This window comes from Schistocerca cancellata, chromosome 4 (assembly GCF_023864275.1).
Source record: "Schistocerca cancellata isolate TAMUIC-IGC-003103 chromosome 4, iqSchCanc2.1, whole genome shotgun sequence".
Taxonomy (NCBI): Eukaryota; Metazoa; Arthropoda; class Insecta; order Orthoptera; family Acrididae; genus Schistocerca; species Schistocerca cancellata.
Window position 1 is genome coordinate 864004806 of NC_064629.1, and position 24577 is coordinate 864029382.

General features: G+C 37.5%; 1 protein-coding gene across 1 annotated transcript in view; it reads right to left on the reverse strand.

Moving 5' to 3' along the window:
• LOC126184477 (dynein axonemal heavy chain 7-like) overlaps positions 1 to 24577 on the reverse strand; it is a 1143184-nt gene that overhangs the window by 282806 nt on the left and 835801 nt on the right. Inside the window, exons 38-39 of the mRNA XM_049926869.1 lie at positions 14186 to 14416; positions 3671 to 3887 (exon numbers count right to left, since the gene is read on the reverse strand). Of these exons, the coding sequence (XP_049782826.1) occupies positions 3671 to 3887; positions 14186 to 14416 (448 nt within the window). The remainder of the gene's footprint in view (positions 1 to 3670; positions 3888 to 14185; positions 14417 to 24577) is intronic.

Here is a 24577-nt window from a genome sequence, read left to right on the forward strand (position 1 = left end):
TTTCAAAAAGGCATCAACAACCAACAACCCCAACGTGTCTACATAATTTCCAGCAAAGTTAATATGGAATCTTTCCCAAGTCAGCAAGGGTGCTGCCAAGGGTAAAAACACTGCACTGTGCCACCTGTTGATTTGAACACTTGTGGCAAGCCACAACCAGACACTCCACCTCATGAACATTACCAGGCCAGAACATGCACTAATGCACCAATTTTTTTAGTGTGAGAGGCTCCATAGTGACCTTGATGTAAAAGGTTGAGAACCATACACAGCAGTGCTCAAATCACTATACAGTGGATACCCCCTTCCACCGACAAGAGAATGACACAATCCAACAGGGAAAGGCAATGACAGAAAGCACAGAAGTTCTGCAATCTTTCAGATGCACAGTCCAGTGGACAATCAGCCCACCCGTGTAGCATCATGTGCACAACTTGTTTAAGCTCTGTATCTGCAGATGTGGCTGATGCAATTCTGAAGCTGGTAATGTGGTAACCATCAATAGTCTGTCTAGCTTCCATATCAAGTTAAAAATACAACTGTCTTTCATGACAAAACAATGGATCAGGCCCCATGCTTAGCTGAGACAATGCATTTGCATTTGCCTGCTGTGACATAGAGCAGAAATGGATCTTGTAATTATGTCATGACAAATATAAGGTCCAACACTGAAGGTCATGAGCAACTTTGTCAGGTAAAGCAGCTAAAGGCTAAAGCAAGGAAACAAAGATTTATGAACTGTGACTAAGATGAATTTTATACCATCTAAGATTACATGAAATTTTTGTGTGACATAAAAGAGTACAAGGGCCTCTTTTTTTACTTGTGAATAGTGCTGCTGAGCTCTGTTGAGCATTGTGGATGCAAAAGTGATGGGTTGCTTAGAGCCATCCACATGATGATGGACCAGAACTGCCCCAACCACGTACTGGGACACATATATGGTAAATACGAATTGTTTATGAAGTTAGAAGGACAAAAGACAAGACACAGAGGGTAATTTGTTTCTAAGCTGCACAAATGCATTCTGACAGGCCAGAAACCACTTGAAAGAAAAGTTTCTATGAAGCAGCTGGTGCAGAGGGTGAGCCAGAGTAGCTGCACCTGGAAGAAACCTGTGAGAGTAAGGTATTTTACCATGGAACATCTGTAGTTTCCCCAAATTGGTCAGATGAGGCAAAATTTAAATAGCAATGACATGCTGTTCCAGGGGTTGAATGCCCTGTCTGGAAAGTTCATGACTGAAATACATAATAGAGGGTTGAAGAAAATGGTGACTTAGTAAGATTATACTGTTTGCAAAAAAGTAAACAAAGAACAGATGTTATGTAAGTATTCTTCTGTTGTAGCACCCATTACTACAATATCATCAAGATAGTTGATGTAGCAAGGAATCTGTGCCATAAGTTGATCCACAAAGCATTGGAAAATAGCTGGGGCACTAGCTACACCCAATATTAAAACACTGGTAATGATAAAGACCAAAAGGCATGTTCATGAGAAGCCATTGTTTCAATGCATCATCTAATGGATCCTGCAGGTATGCATTACCTAAGTCAGTTTTGGAGAAGAATTGTTCCCTGGCCACCTTTGAAAGTAATTGATCAGTTTGAGGCAGAGAGTATGTGCCAATAACAGATTGTGCTCTGGTAGTAACTTTAAAGTCTCCACAGAGTCATAGCTGGCTTGATGGCTTTCTGACAAGCACCAATGGCATAGCCCACTTACTTGTTGAAAACTGTTGGACAACACCTAGTGATGTAAACTGATCCAAATTGGACTTAACTTGTAAGGTCACAGGTATGAGCTGTGCCTGAAAAAATGCAGCCAATCTGAAGGTTTCAGCATTTTATCTCGTTTGAAGTTGTTCACACAGCATAACCCCTCAGAAAATAAATGCAAAAATTCAGAACACAATGAATCTAAGTCCTGATAAGGAGCTTTATGCTATACAAGATGTACAGTGTCAGTAATAGAAAACTCAAAAGCAACAAAAACGTCTAACTCAATCAAATTCTTAATATGAGGATCATTAACAACCAAATATATGTTAGGAAAGACTACAGATTTGTAAGCCATGGTGGCAGTAGATGGAACAAGAACAGGAATATAACATTCATTGTCCCTTACCAGGTGTTTGAGAGGAGCCAATGGCAAGGAGCCCAGCCTTGCATATGTTTGAGAGTTGAGAAGCAAAATAGCCACTCCTGTGTCCACTTGCAGTGACAATTGTTTGTTCAGCACAGACACTTCAATAAAGAGTTTAATCTGACCTGCAGGCAACAATGAAATAGAATGAATGTCAATGTCCATTTGTTCAGAGGAAGGTTGAGAATGATAAACTGATACAGTGTGGCCTTTCTTGTGACACTTGTGGCACACTGCCTACTACCTGGGGTATGCAGCCACCTAATGTTGCATAAAGCAAGATGGCCTTGATGGAAGTGCTGCATGGTGCATTTTTGTTGTCATCAGTGGGATTGTCTACTACAGTTAGGTTTCCTGAAGAGCAGCAGCTTCCTCTTTGCTCATCAAGGCTGTTGCTGTGCACCAGGGTGGCTCACTATCAAAATGGGGATGTTCCTTCCCAATTTGATTTTTTGACCTGTAGTGCAGGAGACAGAAATGTTTAAAACTTCTTCCAAGGATGGATCCTCACATTGAATGGCTCTCTGATGAACTTCCTTGTTTGCTGCTAGACAGAAGACCACATCTCTAACCATGGAGTCTGCATAGGATTTCTTGGAGGTTTTAGCAAAAAAGCAACACGTATGTCTCAAACCCTACAGTTCTGCTGCCCTATCCCAATAAAACTGATGTGGCTCCTTGCAGCTCTGATAAAATTATACATAAGTGGCAGTGGCATGGGTGCACTAGTGATGATAAGAAGACAACAAACTGCAGATAACATCAAAACAAGTGAGGCTGATTCCTGCAAAGAGTCTAGCTGATACAACAACTGGTACATGCAAGGAAGAATCAATGACAAAAACAAAGTATTACAAGTGTCTGCAGCCATCACCCTAAATGCAAGGACGTGCTGGTGAAGACATATTTAATAAGGTTCCCAATCCTTATAAGAGTCATTATATGGCAGGAATGGTAGTCAGTGAACCTCATACAGTAGAGTTTGAACACTCAACATAGCCATGAGTTTTTCTAAAGTGGCCACAGTAGGGTGCTGCTGCTGGAGAAATGAGTGAAGTACTGCCTCCCTGGAGAAGTTAATGAAAAAACAGTCAGTGAAGCTGAGCACACAAAAGTTTCACCTGTTGGCACTTGTGTTCTAACTCTGAACACAATAAAAGCCACAGTTACAAGAAATCACAGCATTACAGCATACACAGAAGTAGTATAATGCAGTTTAGTGTCATATTCAAGACTGCTGGTGGGAGCCAGTGCATGTAAATATAAGAGAGCATTTGCCCACCAGGAGTCACTGGCTATTGGCTGCAGGTGATTGAGGAACTGGCCATGGTTGGTGTCTCTGGTGAGGGCCTGGAGCTCATGAACGGCATGCTACTCAGATTTGATATGCCCACCATGGTAGTCGTGGTGGAGGTGTAGTAATGTGCAGGTTACTACATAAATTTTTCTCTTTGAAATTGCAGTAGTTAAAATTAACAAGAAATAAAAAATAAAGAAATGTTTTTATCATCATAGTACTAACCAATTAACTTCTCAGCTCGCATGAGCTTGTTGGTAGATGCTGCAACCTCATTCTCCAGTACTTTTTTTCTTTGATTTGCCTCATTTAATTTTGCATTAAGTTCTGCTAACTGTTCTTCTAGCTTCCTAACTTGTGCACGTTTCTCTTCTAGAAGAGCAACGGTTGCATTGTACTCTCTTTCTGCAACTTGTAATTTGGCTTTCTTGGGTGCAACTTCCTGAAAAATTGTTTGTGATGAAAATTGATTAACATTTGTCATCTGTTACTGAATACAGAGAGTTAACATTAACTACATAACAATTTTTGAAAATGAATATGATTAATTTGAAAAAATTACAGTCAAGTACATTAGGGAAGTGATCATTGACACAATTTCTTAACACATCTGTAAGACATACACACCTGTAAGACATATATTGCCTTGTACAATGAGTCGATTTAGGTCTATGTCATCAATCACAACAACAGTTCTTTGTCCTCCTGCACCATAGAATGTGTAATACTGTTTCCATTATAATAAAATAGGAAACTTTAATATAAGTATTTAAAAACAGGATGAATAAAGCATTCAAAAAACTTGACATCTGGTCACCCAAAGTAAAATGGAAGACTCATATTTCATTAATCTGGTGTTTCCTACAGACAAGAGAACTTATAACAATAGAAATACACCTGTTCAACAAACTATAATTTTTCCAGCTTTGTACATAAATGCCCTCTGATGGCTACTCAGTGCTGTGTCTGTGACCTGGAATGTATGATATGGTACATGATTTGACACTCTTACATAAGTTTATAGCTCATACATAAGTTTATAGATCATACAGTATAGAGAATATTTAGGAACAAGGACTAGTAAAATTCATTGTCAGTTTTTACTGAATAAATATAGGTCACTGATTCCCTTTTTTGTTCATTAATAATCCGTTAAAAGTTATGTCAACTGTTAATATTCCTCTCTATATCAAAGAGAGAAAGCCACAGCTTTTATTGATACCTTGTTTTGTTTTTAATCCAAAAATGTTAGAGGTTGTCTGAACTATTACAAATATCAGGTGTATTTTTCAATGGATATTTTTAAATTTTATTTCTTAAAATTCTAATTATGTGCATGGTTTCAGTTCATTAAGTGCCTGGACATCTGTGATTTGTATGAACCCGATGTAGGCAAATGTAAGTTATTATACAACAGGCTGAAATGTTTATCTCCAATTGCACTATACAACATGAGTGGTGTGCCCCTTTATGATGATCTCAAATGGACTACAATCACAGTAAAATGAACAGAAACTTTTAACTAAAACTCTAAGCAAAATAAAAAAAGTCAACTTTGCAATCAATGAGTTCAGATGTCACAGTATCTGGAAGCTCTCTGAGAAAGACATCTGCAGCATACTTCAGGTTTATGTGAACCATTCAAGAAGTTCAAATACTCTCTCTAATGGTAATACACTTTCCATCTTGTTGGAAAGAAAGAATTTACCCATGTAGTGACAATGTGAATTGTTCTACTACTCATCTATTTATCTCATCATAGTAACGTAGAAAGTTTCCCATGGAAACGTTTCACCATTGAGGAACAATGTGATGATTATACCTATTGCCAGATAATTCTATGCTTGTTTCCATGTACTAGCTTGATAGATAGGTCAATGAACATTCTGTTAACTTCCTGTAGGAATATACTGTGACTGCAACTGCCTGTAAATCAAAGCTGATGACAAGAAGCTGGACATGATATTCCTCACTGTGAAATACAACAATGCCTTTGTTACCTCTGTGATGCATCACATCATTCATCTTGTGCAGGATATAGTCCCTAACTACTGTAGCATTAGGAGTGTATTGGTATCAGAAGAAAAGAACACTTACCAGTATGGGAAATGGGAATACGTTTAACTGTATACGCAACAAACTGTTCCCATAAATGTCTATACAATACATATATTTCAGCACAATGAAAGATACACGTGTACACTGTACAAGGTACAAAGGCTGACTGGACCATTAACATGGTGGCTCATCAGACCAGTTAGAGTTCAAAGATCATGCTTTATGTGGTTGATGTGACCTATCGACACCACACCAGTATCAGAAACCTACATTGCTCCACATGACTCCTAAACCTGTTTCAATGTGTCTGTAAAACTGGGGTCATTTTACCGGTCATGTCAATCCTTTCTTTCTCTACCTTACTTCTTGGGAGGGCAGGGGGACTATGACAGAACCAAGGCTCTGCTATGTTCATGTAGAAGTAGGTCACAATAGTTATGCAGACATGACAAGGCCTACATGAGATAGACTAGCTTGAAGAGCTATAATCATACCAGGCTTTGCACTGAAGACCAAAACAACAATGATGAAGGTATGGCTAGACACACTGATAAAAATAAGAAAATTTTATGCCTTCACTGAGATATTTACTATACAATGATCCTACTTAATACAGCCTCATGATACTACTACTACTAATATAGAATAGGTGCTGCAGTATTGTATCTGGATGCCAATAGTCTATGTCACTTAATCTACAAAGTCTTAAGCTTACGAAAGTAATATAAAACAATATACACACTAATTTTTTAAATAATTGAGTGATCAAAATTTGGCATTCATTGTGATGTGTCTACATATGACCATACCTATATGCTAAATTATATGCTGTACGTTATATTGCAAAGCCTCTGAAACTTATCAGTTTACTTTAATAATTCATAAACTGTCAGTCAGAATAGCTGTTATTATCTTGACAGAATGGAGAGACATGTATTCTAAAAAAAATTTGTGTGAAGCCTCCACACAGCTATTTGCATAGTAGCCACTGGTGTGTAGTGCATCACCGAGTGATTTAGAAGCATCCTACAGTTTCCACTCATATGGCACAGGTCTCGGAAGTTGAAACCTAACATGCCTTAAGACTTCTGAAATATCTAGTTGAAGCCTTCGCAAGATTCAGAACTACTGAGCCATGATCTGTCCTGGGGTAATGCTGTAAATTTTGAGCTTCATTGAAATTCAGTGATCAAGGCTGGTCTTCTCCATCTTCTCTACCAGTCGATGGAATGATCTGAGTATGACTTCAGAGTACAGATGACAGGCATCATTCCTTCCAATGTGTGCAACAGTCTTCAGCTGGTTGCACTCTGTTTGTCTATGGCAGCCAAAACAACTTCTTAAATGTGTAGAAAGCCACTGGATGAACGCACAATGTGCACATGATGATCTGTCTTATTCTTTGATTCCATTTCCAAGATGGCTACCATTATTTGCCTTATATGTAAACTGTTGATGATAAATGCATGCTTTTTTTCTTGATATGTGACTCAGCAGGCTTCCCAACACTTTAAGTGTCAGACTTGTTGATAATGGGGTGGCTGTAGTAGCCTAAGTTCTTCCCAATCCCTGTCTCTCCTGTGCAGGATACCTGGACCTACCACTGGCCCACCACTTACAATCAAGTTGATGAGGTTTTAATTTTTTTCAATTTATTGCTCATAACACATAATTTTACATGCATGTGTGTTTTAAACTAAGTATAAAGTTTTTACAATTACAATTTTTTAAGTTTACATTATTTATTATTACATTATAATTCATGATAAATTCAAGTTATAAGGGCATTTTTGGATAAGCCACTGCTTGACTCGCTTTGTAAAAGTATCCTCTGTCAATATCTTAACTTCATTTGGTAATAAATTATTTAAAAAAAAACTCCTTTGACATAGGAGCTTTTTGCTGTTAGAGTTAATCTTCTGTTAAACATATGAAAGTCTTTTCTATGCTTTGCTATATAGTTGTGAATATTCACATTCCTTTTTGTGGTCTTAGTGTCTTCTTTCACTAGCATTATAGTTTCTAGTATATACATGGCATAAACTGTAAGACTATCATGTCTAATTGATGGGGGTTTGCAAGAAGTTACTGGTTTTACTTTTGGTATGATCCTCAAGCTTGCTTCTACAGTATGAAAACCCTTTTCATTTAGTTTGGTATGTCCCATCCCACAGTACTATTCCATGACTAGACAGGGTACACTAATCCATAATACACAGTCCTTAGGGTTTCAGATATGGTTATAATCTTCTTAATACATATAGCCTTGGTGTTATTTTTTACAGATATAATCAGCTTGCTGCTTCCATGAAAGTCAATCACCTATGCAGAAACCCAAGAATTTATGATCTATACAGGTTTTTGGTAGACTTTCATCAATCACAGTATTCATTCTGTTTGGGCCACTTGGTTTAAAATGAATAATATTAGTTTCTTCTATGTTAACTTTTAGGTTGTCTCTTTCAAAGCTGGCTCTTGGATGTTCAATATAGTATCTCTTCAACTAGGCTGGGCTCACTTTCAGCATTGCAGACACCAGATGTATTGTCTGAATACATAGTGATCATTTGCTTATTGTCAAGAGAACTTTACATAGCATATGAATAAGACTGGGCCTATAATGAATCCCTGAGGTATACAAATTGTTATATTTCTTATACTTGACCTTCTCCTCTCCAGTATTTCTCCATTAGAGTATATAATCTCTGTGCACTGCTGTCTACCCTTTAAATATGTATCTAGCAATTGCATGTTTTCAGTGACTCAACTCTTCGTAACTTTTGATAGGAGCACGTCATGACGTATGCTATCAAAAGTCCTTGAGAGATCCAGAAATACTCCTGCTGCTTAGAACTCTTCATTTATTTTTTCAAGTATATGATGGACAAATCGCACTGCTGCTGACGTGGTACTTCGACCTCTTCTGAAACCATGCTAGATATCACTTAATGTGTCAGCATTGTTGTAATGTTCCAGGATTTTTTATGTGTTATTTTCTCTGTGAGTTTGCTGAAAGTTGAGATTATTGTAATGGGTCTGTAGTTCTGTACATGCTTTATTTCCCGCTTTTTGTATATTGGTTTAACTACAGCCAGTTTCAACTTATCAGGGAACACACTGTTTTTGAGAACACAGTTTATTAAATGAACTAGTAGTTCCATTAGTTCATGTTTGCATTTTGTGATGACACTCATCTGTTTTGTTTCTTCATTGGTTGTCCTCGGTGTTGACATACTGCATTGCTACACTGACTGAAAAATGGAGTTTGTAATTTGGACACTGACTACTGTAAATAATGTAGCCGACAGATGCACAGTTGTTTTTGACAGTTTTTTACTTTCACCTTTCACAACCCCCTAATAATACACAGCTCTATATGGCAATCCACTATTGTTCTAACTTCCCATAAGCCTCATTAATAGTTAGCACGTGAACATACACCTACTGCTATAAGAGTTCCCTGTTGAACATCAACGAGCAGTAAAAACATAACCACATAGTTCACAGTTCTTACGGAATAATCAGGTAATAATCAGGTAAGTGCAGAACAGACACTGTCATTGTTTTAACACACAGCATAATTGTATTACACTTATTTCACAGTTAAGTTGTTGTTGTTCTAGCCAGCACAGGTGCCTTGTCTGAAACTCGGCCGTGGACTGACTGACTTGTGACCAAAAATTGGGCCCTTAAATATCATCACAATAATAGGTGCTGAAACTACACATTGTTTGAATTTGAATTTACAGAAATTACAATTAAAACTTAACTCATTAAATTAACTGAATACATAGAAAAATTTCTTCTTTTTAACAGTTCTTTCCACTACAAAAATTAGGCCAAATTATTTGTTTAAATTGTGAAATTAACAAATATCATTAGGCAAACAATACTTTTGACAAAACTGTTAATTACTTTGGAGTTAATTAAGGGCTGGCTTTGCTAACAAGTTTTTGAATAGCGCCAAATAGATACCTTAAGATTACTAGTAGTTGTTCCTTCAAATGTTTATAATTAGTACAGAATTTATATTTGTTTGTAAGTCAACAATAGAATTTAAGTTGTGAATCAATTACTGATTTCATACTATAATGAAAGATGCTAACTAGGAATGGTAAAAATAAATTAGACAATCAAATACATACATAAAACTAAGTACAAATTCGATCTGGTGTTACATTCTTTAAAACTGAGGTCCAACCTTTCTCTTTTATGGAAATGCAGATAATATTCATGTATGTTAATGGTAATGAGTTAAAATTGAAAAAAATGAATTTTAAGGAGGCAGATGGCAAAACAAGAGGGCAAGTAAAAATATCCCAGTTTGCTTCATCACAATTTCTTCTACATCTACATCTACATACATACTCCGCAATCCACCATACGGTGCGTGGCAGAGGGTGTCTCATACCACAACTAGCATCTTCTCTCCCTGTTCCACTCCCGAACAGAACGAGGGAAAAATGACTGCCTATATGCCTCTGTATGAGTCCTAATCTCTCTTATCTTTTCTTTTTCATCTTTCCGCGAAATGTAAGTTGGCGGCAGTAAAATTGTACTGCAGTCAGCCTCAAATGCTGGTTCTCTAATTTCCTCAGTAGTGATTCACAAAAAGAACACCTACTTTCCTCTAGAGACTCCCACCTGAGTTCCTGAAGCATTTCCGTAACACTCGCATGATGATCAGACCTACCAGTAACAAATCTAGCAGCTCGCCTCTGAATTGCTTCTATGTCCTCTCTCAATCCGACCTGATAGGGATCCCAATGCTCAAGCAGTACTCAAGAATAGGTCGTATTAGTGATTTATAAGTGGTCTCCTTTACAGATGAACCACATCTTCCCAAAATTCTACCAATGAACCAAAGACGACTATCCACCTTCCCCACAACTGCCATTACATGCTTGTCCCACTTCATATCATTCTGCAATGTTACGTCCAAATATTTAATTGACACGACTGTGTCAAGGGCTACACTACTAATGGAGTATTCAAACATTACAGGATTCTTTTTCCTATTCATCTGCATTAATTTACATTTATCTATATTTAGAGTTAGCTGCCCTTCTTTACACCAATCACAAATCCTGTCCAAGTCATCTTGTATCCTCCTACAGTCACCCAATGACAACACCTTCCCAGACACCACAGCATCATCAGCAAACAGCCGCACATTGCTGTCCACCCTATCCAAAAGATCATTTATGTAAATAGAAAACAACAGCGGACCTACCACACTTCCCTGGGGCACTCCAGATGATACCCTCACCTCCGATGAACACTCACCATCGAGGACAACATACTGGATTCTATTACTTAAGAAGTAATAGAAGGAAGAGAGTTCATCTAATCCTGCCCGCATCTTGTGGTTGTGCGGTAGCATTCTCGCTTCCCACGCCCGGGTTCCCGGGTTCGATTCCCGGTGGGGTCAGGGATTTTCTCTGCCTCGTGATGGCTGGGTGTTGTGTGCTGTCCTTAGGTTAGTTAGGTTTAAGTAGTTCTAAGTTCTAGGGGACTTATGACCACAGCAGTTGAGTCCCATAGTGCTCAGAGCCATTTGAACCATTTGCCATTTTCATCTAATCCTTCTGATTTTTTGTTTCTAAGGCTATCAGTAAGTTGCAGGATGTCATATGTGCTTACTGCGGGTAGTGTACTGCAGTTCAGTTTGTTACTGGATTGAAATGTGTGCTGTATATCCTGTTACATAGGGACATCATTTTTGACAGTATCTATGAAGTAATTATTAAAAATATTGCTGACTAGAGGGTGATCAGAGATATCTTCATCATTCATAGTTAATTGTACATTACTAATTTTAGTTTGTGTTTCATTGTATCTGATTTTATTTACAATTGACCAGGAAGTCTTTGAAATGTTATCTGAACCTTGTATCTATTGATTGGTTCTTTCTGGTTTTAATCTCCTGACTTCTTTGTGGTACTTATATTTGTATTGCTTGTAGAGTTCTTTATGTAACTCTGAGTTAGTCTGTGTAAGCTATACATGTTTTCCATTTTTACTTTCAGATCTTTTGTTTTAAAATCTTATGGCACAGGTTTTGATTTTGAAGGCTGGTTTTTCTGGATACTCACTTTTTGTAATGGCATGGCTCTATTTAAGTGCTCAGTCAGAATTTCTGTGAAGATGTTTCATTTATTGTTGATCCCAGTGGCAGTCATAAGTGATTCCCATGATTCCTGGTTTAAACTATGAGATAGTCTTCACCTGTGCTCATACCTTTTTCTTTGTTTGAATTTGGTATTACATTTTAGCAAAAGTGTTTGGCCTAAATGATCTGAGGTGTCGCCATTTATGATGTCAGTTAAGATGATGTGGTTGTAATTTGTGATAACATGATCAATCGAACTACAATGTGTGTTAGCTTTTCTGATGGGTACTAATCCAAGAAGATTTTTAGCCCCATAAGACAGGATACAATCTGTAAAACGTTTGCTTTTCTGACCATCATGTAGAGTGTTAATGTTCGGATCTCCCAGAATGACAAGGTTTACACTTCTACAACCTGACATTAATTTACTTAAAACTCCATCAAATTATTTCAGAAAAGCATCAAAATTTCCAGAGGGGGAGGGGGTGGGGGTGTCTATATACACCTATGACATAGAAAAGAACAGTGCAAAATGTGAGTTTAAGAACTGTAATTTCGAAATCTTTGTCAACACAGAAATTGCCCCCCATAACTATTTTTCCATGGTGATTAAGAACTTACATTTTCTTGAGTAGATGGCAACACCATAACTTTTATTATGTGTTCTGCAGTAGAACGCAGTTATATTGTAGCCTTCTACTTTTCAATATTGAATGTAGTCCAGTGTTTCTGGTGTTCTGTAACTATTACTACATGTGGAGATAGTTTTGTGGTAAATTATTCAAAAGCTTTTATTTTGTTTCCTGAGCCCTGCACATTATAGTCCAAAAGTGATAAGTTATTTTTGTGTGGACTGAAGTATGTGTGAGGCACATATGAAACACATACACTTGCATCTGGTGTTGTACTGGTGGAAGATTTTATTGTTCTAAAAAATGTCACTCTTATCCTGCCGATGTATTGTTTTACTGACCTGGCATTTCGTGGTTGATTCTACCAAGTAGTCATTACTTTTGTCCTTGAGAGGGATGGCCTCTGTAGCACAGTACTGCACATTTAATTTGCTGTTCACTACTCCTTGGATTCATTTGATAACTAAGTCCTTCCCTAGACTGTTGAGATGTAAGCCATGAGATGTGTGGAATCTTCCTCCTATACAGCTTATGTCCACAAACGTATCATTTTTTAATCTCGTGCACATATTTAGGATCTTCTTGTTTGTGCTTAACATTCTTTGTTCAGACATAACCAGATTGGCAAGTCACATCAATAAAGAACAGAGAAGACGACCGACTACATTTGAGCTTCTCAGCTTGTAAAGCCTTCTTTTGAGTGACATAAATTGGTCTTTCATCTTGTTTTTTGCTACATCATTTGTTCTCACTAAGAACATGAAAAAGTCGTTATTAGTTTGTTGCTGATTACATGTCATGGTTCATGGAGGTCACTGCCTGAAATTTTGTGCGTGGTTCCACTATGCTAGTTATTTTGTGATTGCTGCTAGACTGAAATTCAGCTGCTGTGTTCTGCCCTTGACTATCGGCAAATAGGTTTATTTTACACATTTTTGCTAGTTGATGATAACTGTTTTTAGGCCTGCTGGTACTTGGGTGTTGCATTGTGGCAATGTTTTTTTTCTCTTTTTTGTCCATATTAGTTGATAATCCATCTTGAGGAACATTGATTTTGATTCACTGTCAGTGGCTACACCCATTTTTCCTGTGGTTGAAAGTGACTCTGTTGTTCTTTGTTTCTGATGCCCTTTTACTTCCCATGTGGTTTTGAGATTTCACAGCCTACAGTTGAAAGCACTTCAAAAGGGTTTATGTGCACAAAGATTGTGACACTGGTACATTTACCGTGTACATGATTTAGCAGTTCTTGTGTGCTGTTTTTATAAGTGACTTTAGTCCACTTTTCACTAGCAGACACAATGCTTTGAGGAACTTGTCGAGTATTCAGCTCACTTTTTCTAAGCTGAAAATTCTCACTGTGCTGGTGTAGCTGCAGAGGACTGACAGTGATCACCAGTTCTGAGAGTTAGATCCTCAAGTTCTTTTTTTATTGTGTTTAAATGTCAACAGTTATCGTAAGTGGATTATTTAAAATATTGAACTAAAACTGCTGGAAAATGAAGTTTCCTTAAATATGTATTCTAAAACATTACTGTATAACTGACTCATTTGTCCATTCTCTCATTCACACATTGCGTTCTGGAAGTTCCAAAATAAAGGAGAGTCAATTACGATTAGTGCTAACATAATAAAAGTGATAATTATGGGAATTATGTCTATATTAATTTATTACTGTACATCTTTGCAGAAGAGCAGGTACATTGAAAAGGTTGTTCTTTCCCATACACTACTCAGTATTGTTTTCATCTAATACTTAATGCCAAACATTTTTGAAATTTTGCACAAATCAATATCAGCTCTTTATACACCTCTAGAGTTATAGCCTATATAATAGGAACAAATTCTTTCAGGCTACACAATAATTGAGACCATCATGTGAAAGTATTGTGATAAACAACTCTTACTTACTTTTCTAATTTGTGCATGGAAACTCACCTTCTTGACAGCATCATACATGTCCATAGCCATGACCCATTTACACAAACCTTCAGCAGCACTAGATGCTTTGGCTACAATATGTGGCTTAAAATCTTTATTAGGGAGATATTCTGTACGAATCTTCTTCATTATAGGTAAAGGTATGTTATCTTTATCAAAATCCTTGAGGCTTTGAAGAAAATACATATCTCCCAACAGTTTTTTGCTAGGTCCCCAAAAATCAATTATCTGAAAATATAGTATATGTCGAAATCATTCATACATATTTTTTATTTTCTGTTACTATTTCTTGTTTAAATATAATTATGGCATGTCATAAGAAACTTCAAGCTGCAATGTCATATAAAGTATAAGAGAAGTCACATGTCAAAATGTTAATTGTATGTGATATGTGAATAATATTTAACCCAATAAGACAACTAACTGGTAACTAAATCAACACAGAGGACAGCAGTATCTCAGTGCAGTTGAACTATAAATAATTGTTAATATTGTCACAAACATACAATCATAAATTTTAGGAAATTTGGGTTTTTCTCTGGATGTAAGAAATGAAATGCACATACTGATTCCACGAAATTTCACCACTTTATTCAGCCTAAATGATCACAAGACATGAGATACACATGTTAGCACAGATGGTCCAAAACAAACTAGACAATGGTCAAGTATAAAACAAAAGATATTACACATATATACTGATCTTAGTCCTTTATTTTGCTTGCTTGTATCAACTGTAGCAAGTCAAAGTTGCCACAGAGCACCCCCCTTCCCCTCCACCAGAGCACAGCACAGGAAACAGGGTAGGTGGATTTGTCCCTAAAAACAAACATACTCTTGCTGGGAAGGGGGGGGGGGGGGGGGGGGAAGAGAGGAGGAATGTAGCATTTGGCCATAGCAAGAACTGTGAGGTGTGTCATTGTCATTGTGTAGTGATATTATCAAGACATCATATTCCTCATTTAAGGGTAAGCAGTTGGGACAAACAATCTTGTCAGTTGAAGTGGAGGTAGATGTAGAATCTTCCAATTGTTGTGGTAGGTGATTCTCACCTTCCTGTTCCCACAGCACCCAAGCTGGCTTGAGGTAGTGAACAAAACCAGTTGTGAATTAGTTGTTAAGCAAGTTCGAGAATGTTTGGTTCCCCAACAGTAGCACCTTGTGAGGGTCTGAATATGACTGCTGAAGAGTTATTCATGTGGTATCATTGTCGAGCATCACATGGCTACTGTCCTTCATGGCCCTATGTACAAAAACCTGCTGTATACCATGAGCTTGGGGATGTGAACTATAGCTATGGATTGTATGTTGTTTGACTTTATGTACAAGAAACAGTATTTCAAAGACTGTCAAAGGTGCTGACAGTAGGAGAAAGTCCTTGAGAACAGTTAAGCATTTATCATACAGTATTTTGGATACAGAGTATTTCAAATCTACCTTGTATGACATGGGAACTCCCAACAAAACCCACTGTAGAGCTTCAGTCCAAAGTAAATCTTGGAATATCAATGTTGCTGTTAGTGCATGATTCCAGTGTTCAACTGAACTGTTGCTTTGGGAGTGGAACTCTGTAATGTGGAAATGTAGCACACTGCACACTTTTTACACAATACTTCAGAATGATGGGACTCAAAATTGTGCCTTTAGACAACAGTAATTGATAACAGGCAGTGAAATAAAGCAATCCACATGTGAATGAAGGCCAAGGCAGTAAATTTGGCTGATATATCCTACAAAAGTATCTGAAATTACAGGACATAATTTTTCAACTCAGTTTACATATCATGTAAACCAAAGGGTGATGGTTAGTAATAATTGTGAGGTTACATTCCTTGATATCCTCTCTGAAGTACTTCACTGCTTCAAACAGGGCCTAAAGTTTGCAGTCATAGGCTTACCATAACTACTAGTCAGATTACATGAAAAGAAATGCAGGGGATGCTGATGTTCATTAACAGTCTGTTGCAGAAGTACTTCATCACTAGTGAATGCCTTAATGGATAAATGGGACAATGGGGAAGGGTGAGGAAGAGTGATGGCATTTTGTAAGCACTCTTTGACAACCTCAGTTGTGTGTAGCATTTCTGTTGTCCATTTTAAAGGCTATTTTCCCTTAGTATTTTTACCTGCCAAACTACTGGTTAGGCATACCTTGATTCTTGTAGCTTGCAGTATATGTCACCAGTAAAAATTAGTCATACCCAGAAACCTTCTGAGTTCTTGAAACATGCTAGGTCATAGAGTCTCTTTAATGAGTTCAGCTGTCTCTGCCATAGGCCCAATCCTATCCTGTGTCACTGAATGTCCAAAGAATGCCACTAACTCGGACATAACTGACATTTGACCTCATTCACAACAGTACATAACTTAACCAGTGTGCTAAATACCTGATGATTATGATCCTCAAGTTGTTGATGCGAAGAGAAAAAAGTCAGTAAATCATCTAGGTAATGGAAACAGAAAGGAAGTCCGCCAAAAGATGAATCACTAAAGCTCTACCAGGTCTGCACAACATTTTTTGAACTGAAAAGCATGTACAAGAACTCAAACAAACCAAAAGCATTGATTATTGCCATCTTTTAAATGTCATTCTTAGGCATAGGTATCAGTAAATAAACTTTTTCACAGTGTGTCATGCACAACATATAAGTATCATCTTTTTTGGTACTAAGCTGGAAAAGAAAAATATAACCACCATGCAAAAAAAGATGATACTAAAGAATTTGCCCCAGAATACAGCTCACAACATGTAAACCAACAAAAGAAAAATTACATAAAACTACTTCATCAAAATATTCAATACTTTGGTAACAAAAAATTAGAAGCAGAAGTACTCCTGAGTGAAGTAAGACCAGACATATTATGCATAAGTGAACATGGACTAACTGAAACTAAAATACATAATGTGGCAATAAAGGACTACAAACTAGCTAGTTACTTCTGAAGATCTAAATATAAGGGTGGTGGCGTTTGTATATATATTAAAACAGGTACTCTATCAAATAATGTAAACAGTGAAGCTGCTACATTTCCCATAGCTAGAGAAAAAGACTTTGAAGTTACTGGTATAGTGGCAGAGGATTTTAGAGTGTTTTGTATGTACAGGTCACCATGTGGCAATATTAGCATCTTTCTAAAAAAATTGCTAGCTTATTGAGAATGAATATGAAGAGAAATCTTATTATATGTGGAGACTTCAACATTGACATGGGAAAAGACACAAAACTAAGACAGGATTTTGAAAAATTGTTAATACAGCATAACATGAAAGTGACAATAACTGCACCAACAAGAGTAACTTCACAAAGTGATACAATTATTGACAACATAATTACTAATATGTGTAACTATGAGTCACATGTAGTTCAGACAGAAATATCTGATCATCATGGACAACTAATCAGCTTTTGCAGAAGTAATGACACATTATCAGAACCAAAACAAACAACCAAAGAAATTAGGATCATCAGTGAACAAAATATCAACATCTTTAGAACAATGTTAAGTAAGGAAACCTGGAATGAAACCCTACAGGCACAGAGTGTAAATGAAAAATATGATGCATTTAATTCAACAATTAAGTACCACTTTAATGTAACATTTCCCAAAGTAAAGACACAAGAAAGGCAGGAAGATCAAACACAGTGGATTACCAGTGAAATACTAGAACAGCGAAGGAAGCTTCAGGGTGTGAGACGGATGGGCGAAGCTGAAAAATATAAAATGTTAAAAAAGAAGTATAGAAAACAATAAGAGAAGCGAAAGCAAGAGCAATTGACACCACTATAGCGAACTCAAAAAAACAAGGCAAAGGCAGCTTGGAATGCAATCAATGCTGAAAGAAAGGAAAAAGATGGGTCAAACAAAGAAGAAGGTATTAGGTCAATTAAAATAGACAACACAGTGGTCACAGATGGTATGGAAATAGCAAACATACTGAATAATAACTATATCAGTGTAGTAGAAAACCTAAAATTGGAAAGAAATAGTAAAAAACAGAAGGGTATTAAGGTACCAAAAAGATCATGCAGTACTATGTTCTTAAGACCAGTCACGGAAGATGAATTGCGGAAAACTATACAGAAACTGAAGTCCAAGAAATCAGCTGGTGATGATGAAATATCAAATCATGTAATAAAGCTGGTATGTGAGGAGATAATAACACCACTGCTGAACATAGCAAACTGTTCTTTCAGAGATGCAATTTTTCCAGAAAAATTGAAGATAACGAAAATAGTGCCAGTGTACAAGAAAGGGTGTAAGGATGATCCCAACAACTACAGACCAGTTTCACTAATATCAGGTTTCTCAAAAATCCTAGAAATGCTTATGTATACCAGATTAGTTAACTATTTGGACAAACATACCATTCTCATGCCCTCACAACATGGTTTCAGAAAGGGTAAATCTACAGAATCAGCAATTGTCAGTCTAACAGAAAGGAGTTTTGCTATTTGGGGAGCAAAATAACTGATGAAGTAGTGAGGATATAAAATGTAGACTGGCAATGGCAAGGAAAGCATATCTAAAGAAGAGAAATTTGTTAACGTCGAGTATAGAGTTAAGTGCCAGGAAGTCGTTTCTGAAAGTATTTGTATGGAGTGTAGCCATGTATGGAAGTGAAACGTGGGCAATAAATAGTTTAGACAAAAAAAGAATAGAAAATTTCGAAATGTGGTGCTACAGAAGAATGCTGAAGGTTAGATGGGTAGATCACATAACTAATGAGGAGGTATTGAATGGAATTGGGGAGAAAAGAAAGTTGTGGCACAACTTGACTAGAAGAAGGGATCGGTTGGTAAGACATATTCTGAGGTATCAAGGGATCACCAATTTGGTATCGGAGGGCAGCGCGGAGTGTAAAAATCGTAGAGGGAGATCAAGAGATGAATACACTAAACAGACTCAGAAGGATGTAGGTTGCAGTAGGTACTGGGCGATGAAGAAGCTTGCACAGGATAGAGTAGCACAGAGAGCTGCATCAAACCAGTCTCTGGACTGAAGACCACAACAACATAAGTTAATTGCACCATTTAAACAAATAATATGGCTAGACCCTTGTAGTAGTAGAAACTGTTAAAAAGACACAATTTTTCGATGGTTTCAATTAATTGAATGAGTTAAGTTTCAATTGTAATTTCTGTAAATTAAACAGCAAACAATGTATAGTTTCAGTGCCTTTTTATTGTGAGGATATATAAGGGCCCAATTTTTGGTCCCAAGACAGGCAGTCCACAGCCGAGTTTCAGACAAGAAACCTGTGTTGGTTAGAACAACAACAGTGCATCTACTCAACCATGAAATAAGTGTAACAAAAAACAATCCACGTGATAAAACAATGACAGTGTCTGTTAAATATATTTGAAAGACAGTGACCTGTGTGGTTAGGTTTTACTGCTCATATATGTTCAATGGTAAACTATTGTAGCAGTGTGCTGATGTATGCTTGCAAACTATTCATGAGACTAGAATTGAGATTTTCACTCTGCAGCTGAGTGTGCACTGATATGAAACTTCCTGGCAGATTAAAACTGTGTGCCAGGCCGAGACTCGAACCCCAGGACCTTTGCCTTTCACGGGCAAGTGCTCTACCAACTGAGCTACCCAAGCACGACTCACGCCCCATCCTCACAACTTTACTTCTGCCAGTACCTTGTCTCCAACCTTCCAAACTGCACAGAAGCTCTCCTGTGAACCTTGCACAACTAGCACTCCTGAAAGGAAGGATATTGCTGAGACATGGCCTAGCCACAGCATGGGGGATGTTTCCAGAATGAGATTTTCACGCTGCAGTAGAGTGTGTGCTGATATGAAACTTCCTGGCAGATTAAAACTGTGTGCCAGAACGAAACTCGAACTCAGGACCAGGCAAAGGTCCCGAGTTCGAGTCTCGGTCCGGCACACAGGTTCAATCTGCCAGGAAGTTTCTTATTAATGAAGCTCATCAAAAATTTGCCAATACTTAACTGGCCATATTACTGTGTAATATTGGGGGGGAGGAGCGTGAACAGTGAAAGTAAAGAACTATGAAATGCAACTGTGAACCTGTCAGCTACATCATTCATAGTAGTCAGTGTTGAACTTCCACCTCCTAGTTTTCAGCCACTATAGCAATTCAGTACGTTGACACCAAGGACAATCAATGAAGAAACATAACAAGGTGAGGCTTGCCATTGGTTTCCAGGTAGTAAGAGCATGCATCTTGTAGTGCAAAAACATGTTTTTTGATCTGTAGTTTGACATCTTGCATGAATACTTTGTTCCTAAGTAAGGACACATAATTAACATGAGGCAATTTGCTCACCCATGCTGACACTGGCTTTGGATCCACTACGTTTCATGAATAGTGCCAGAAATATGAATTTGTCCTTCCAATTAATTGTTCTGAGTAAATTCCCAAATGAACTTGTTTTTCGGATGATATGAATAATCATTGCAATAAAGCTACCTTAGTTGTTTAAAACTGGCAAAAGTCAGATGGTGACAGAATTACAGTGTTGATAATAGATGCATTATCTCTGATATTACACATTAATACAGCATATTTTGCCATCTCATCAATGTGGTGAGTGAAAAGCACCGATTCTACAATGTTCAATCAAGTTTTTGGTTTATAGGCAGAAACTATGGCACTTTATGTAATGTGCTGCATGAACAATATGGGAAATGTGTCTTTATGGCTCCAAATAATTTGATCTGGAAATGTAGTCCATTGTAACCTCAATGATTGGCTGTGATATAGTAAAGAAAAGTTCATGTGTGACCTGGTTGCCCATGTTTCACAAGTCAAAGAAATGACTTCATCACCTCAATATTGGTGTCCATGCAGAACTGGAATTCTGAGGGCTGTGGTCAAATTGATGTACTTGCACATAAAAATTTAATGCAGGTCCAGGAACACCTGTTTGTATTGATCTCTTTTGCTCATCTTCCATAAAAAAGTCCATAACATCTGAGAAAGGTAAAATAGAACTGTGATGTGCATGATACACGTGTTCCTCTACATAAGAGGGAGAATTGCAATCACTCTCACTTGTAGCTTGATACTTTTACTGTTCTGTGTTTTTTATTGCACCTCATAACCCACCCAGAACACAGTTAGTATAGGCAAAAAGTCCCAGTAACCTTTGTTGGATATCATTGTTCGTTGTTTGGTGGGAAGGTATTCTGTACATTTACTAAGTCCGTAGAAACTTTATGGTTGTTGCAGAGTCATCAGTGCAGGTTTTATCATGCTTGACTAGATGGTATAACATGCATGTAGTGATTCCACAAAAGTAAACACTTTATTCGACAGGAATGATCAAAAGACACATGAGTTAGTACAGATGATGCAAAACCAATTAGACAAAGACTTAGAGTAAAACAAAAGGCACTACACATATACAGGGTGATTCAGAAGGAATGTCACATAATCTGTGAAATGATTCTTCATGTGAAAATAAATAAAAAAGGTTCTATGAACATGTGTCCCATTTATGATCATTATGGAACTGGAGGGGGCTGAAAACTACATGCATCCATGAATGAGTATGAAGACAAGTGTGAATACTACTTACTGAAATGCTGTGTAGATGCTTTGGTGGACAGAATAATGGTGGGACAGTTGACTGTTCCCTCCTACGAGACGTGTGGGGTTCTCCTATAGGTGGCAGCACTGTGACATTGCACTGAGGCAACAGCTGCAAGTGTAACCAGTTTGCAATCATGGATTGGATCAATGGGCAGTTGTGAGACCATGTGCATATTATGTTTGAGTGTTGCATAATTGAGCAAGTCCATTGTGTCTGAGAATACGATCAGGCTGGATGCATCCACTCATGCAGAACATATAGATGTATTGTTTGTACGTGGGTACCATAATGGCTGTACCTGTGTGGCTGTGACAGAATAGCAGAGACATTTCCTTCATCAACAAACTCCCTGTGCCAAGGTATTTCCCAGGGTTTGGTACCATAATGGCAGTGCCTGTCCAGCTGTGACAGAATACTAGAGACACTTTCCTCATCGACAAATCTGTAACATAACAGAACACTCATCCACTGTACCAGACAAGTATGCCAGTATTTGAGTAACACATTTGATCTATGTTGGATTACCTGTGGCAGTCACATTAAATGGCCTCACAGATCACCTGACCTAACCCCATTAGATTTCTGGTTATGGGTCTGGTTAAATAGAGATGTATATCCTATGAAAGCTGATACATGTGAAGAACTTGTTTTTTGCTTTACTGGTGCTGTCACCCACATTAAAGCCTGCCGAGATGATGTTCAATGTGCAGCACAACACACCATCCACCATGTTGGCAAGTGCACTGAGATGGTGGCGGCTTTTTGAACACCTCTTGTAGGATGTACCTGTCATCTGTCCTACCATTATTCTGTCCACCACAGCACCTACCTAACATTTTGGTAAGCAACATTCACATTTGTGTTCATAATCACTCTTGGATAGGTGTTGCCTTCAACATGCTCCAGTTCTGTAACAATTGAAAATCGGAGACATGTTCATAGCACTTTTCTTGGTTGTATCACAAATTATGTGATATTCCTCCTGAATCACCCTGTAAAATGTTCTTAGAGCTCAGTTTTGCTTGCTCATATTAGTAGTAGTAGTAGTAGTAGTAGTTTATTCATCCAGAGACAATTCACATTGCATGGATTTCGTCAAAAAAATACATAGTATATATATACACACACATATAGGGTGAACAATACTATACAAAATACAGATGTGCATAGTAGACTACGTAACATCAGACCACATTGAAATAGCATGTACAACTTTGATTATTTACATTGATGTATGAGAAAGACTTTTTACATGGAATACACAGTTGATATTCACTACTGCATCCAGATTAAACTAATGGACAGAGTTCAATAAATGACAAATGTCAGGAACTCCCTTTGTATAATCTAATAGTGAAACACTGAATGCAGCATATGGACAACAGAGAAATGTTCAAATATGAATAATCTTCACAACTAAGAAATGTGAAAAGAGTAAATATAAAAACAGGCCATATTTTAAAAAGGATTGTTAAAATACAACTACATGAACAGAAGAGACTAAAATGATAAATCTCAGGATATTGTGATTAATCATTTGGGTGAACCAGTAACTCACAGAACCCACTAAAATATCTATCTAGCCATTTGGATAGAACACCTGACATAACTATTCTACAATCATTTCATTGTCACCTAAAGGCGAGAAAAGTTTAGTTGATAAAACAAGTGCAGCCCCTTGTCATGATATACAATACATTCAGTTAAGGAATGGTTTGTCAAAATCTGTACACAACAATCCCCACAACTTGATGAGTCAGCTACTCAGACAAAGACTCCATGTGCCCCAGGTCAACAGCCTGTCTGGAAGTGCAACAGAGTTACTTTATCTCTTCAGCTTTATGAATAAAGGAAGTAAATGGTTTATACCACAACTTGTTGCCCTTAGCTTCAGCCAAACCTTTTTTGGATTAATGCATTTGCCTGCAAATAAACAACAAGGCTACTAAACTAGCACATTGTGCAATGGTTGTCCTCTCATTTGTTTCATCTGAATCCTTATTTCTCCTATTTTTCTGTGTTTTGTATAGGGGATTTTCGTCATTGAAATCTGTTTAAACTCATTTTTGAGCATATCTTTTCTAGATGTATATGATGTTCTTAGCTCATGAATATGTTCATCTGCCACCCCAGAAATATGATACCCTCCACTTCTCTTAGATCTGTGTCCCTAATGTTAACACTAAAATACTATCCATTATTTATTATGCTTCTTTGGAATTTTGTATAATTTGTTTTGTTTCCATATACAAACATAGACACCATATCTGCAGTGATGACAATTCCCTTGCCCAGTATCCTGAAAGTCTCACAACGGCCTTCACAGATGGAGACTATTCCCAAACCTACTCCACAACCAGATTTTCTGTGCCATATCCTCACCCACACTTAATTTCACACCACACCAAAGAACCAGCTGCAAAGGAGCACACCCTTCATCACACTTTATCATCATGAACTGGAGCAACTAAACCATATTAATTACCAGAGTTTTTACTATCTACAGTCTTGTCCAGAGCTGAGAGACTCCCTACCCACAATCATTCCCATCACTCCTAACATGGTATTACATTGTCTACCCAACCTACACAATGTCCTGATCCATCTTTATGCCATTCCCACAACCGACCCCTTGCTACAGGAGTCATATCACTGTGGAAGATCCAAGTGCAGGCCCTGTGCAATTGCACTTTTTTCAACTACATAGATGTGAGTTATTCTTGCAACACATCTTTCATTTGTGTATTTCTCCTGGCCTTAAACTCCACCAAACAACTCCATTCACACCCTCTAACCAAAATTCTCCCCTTCCTGT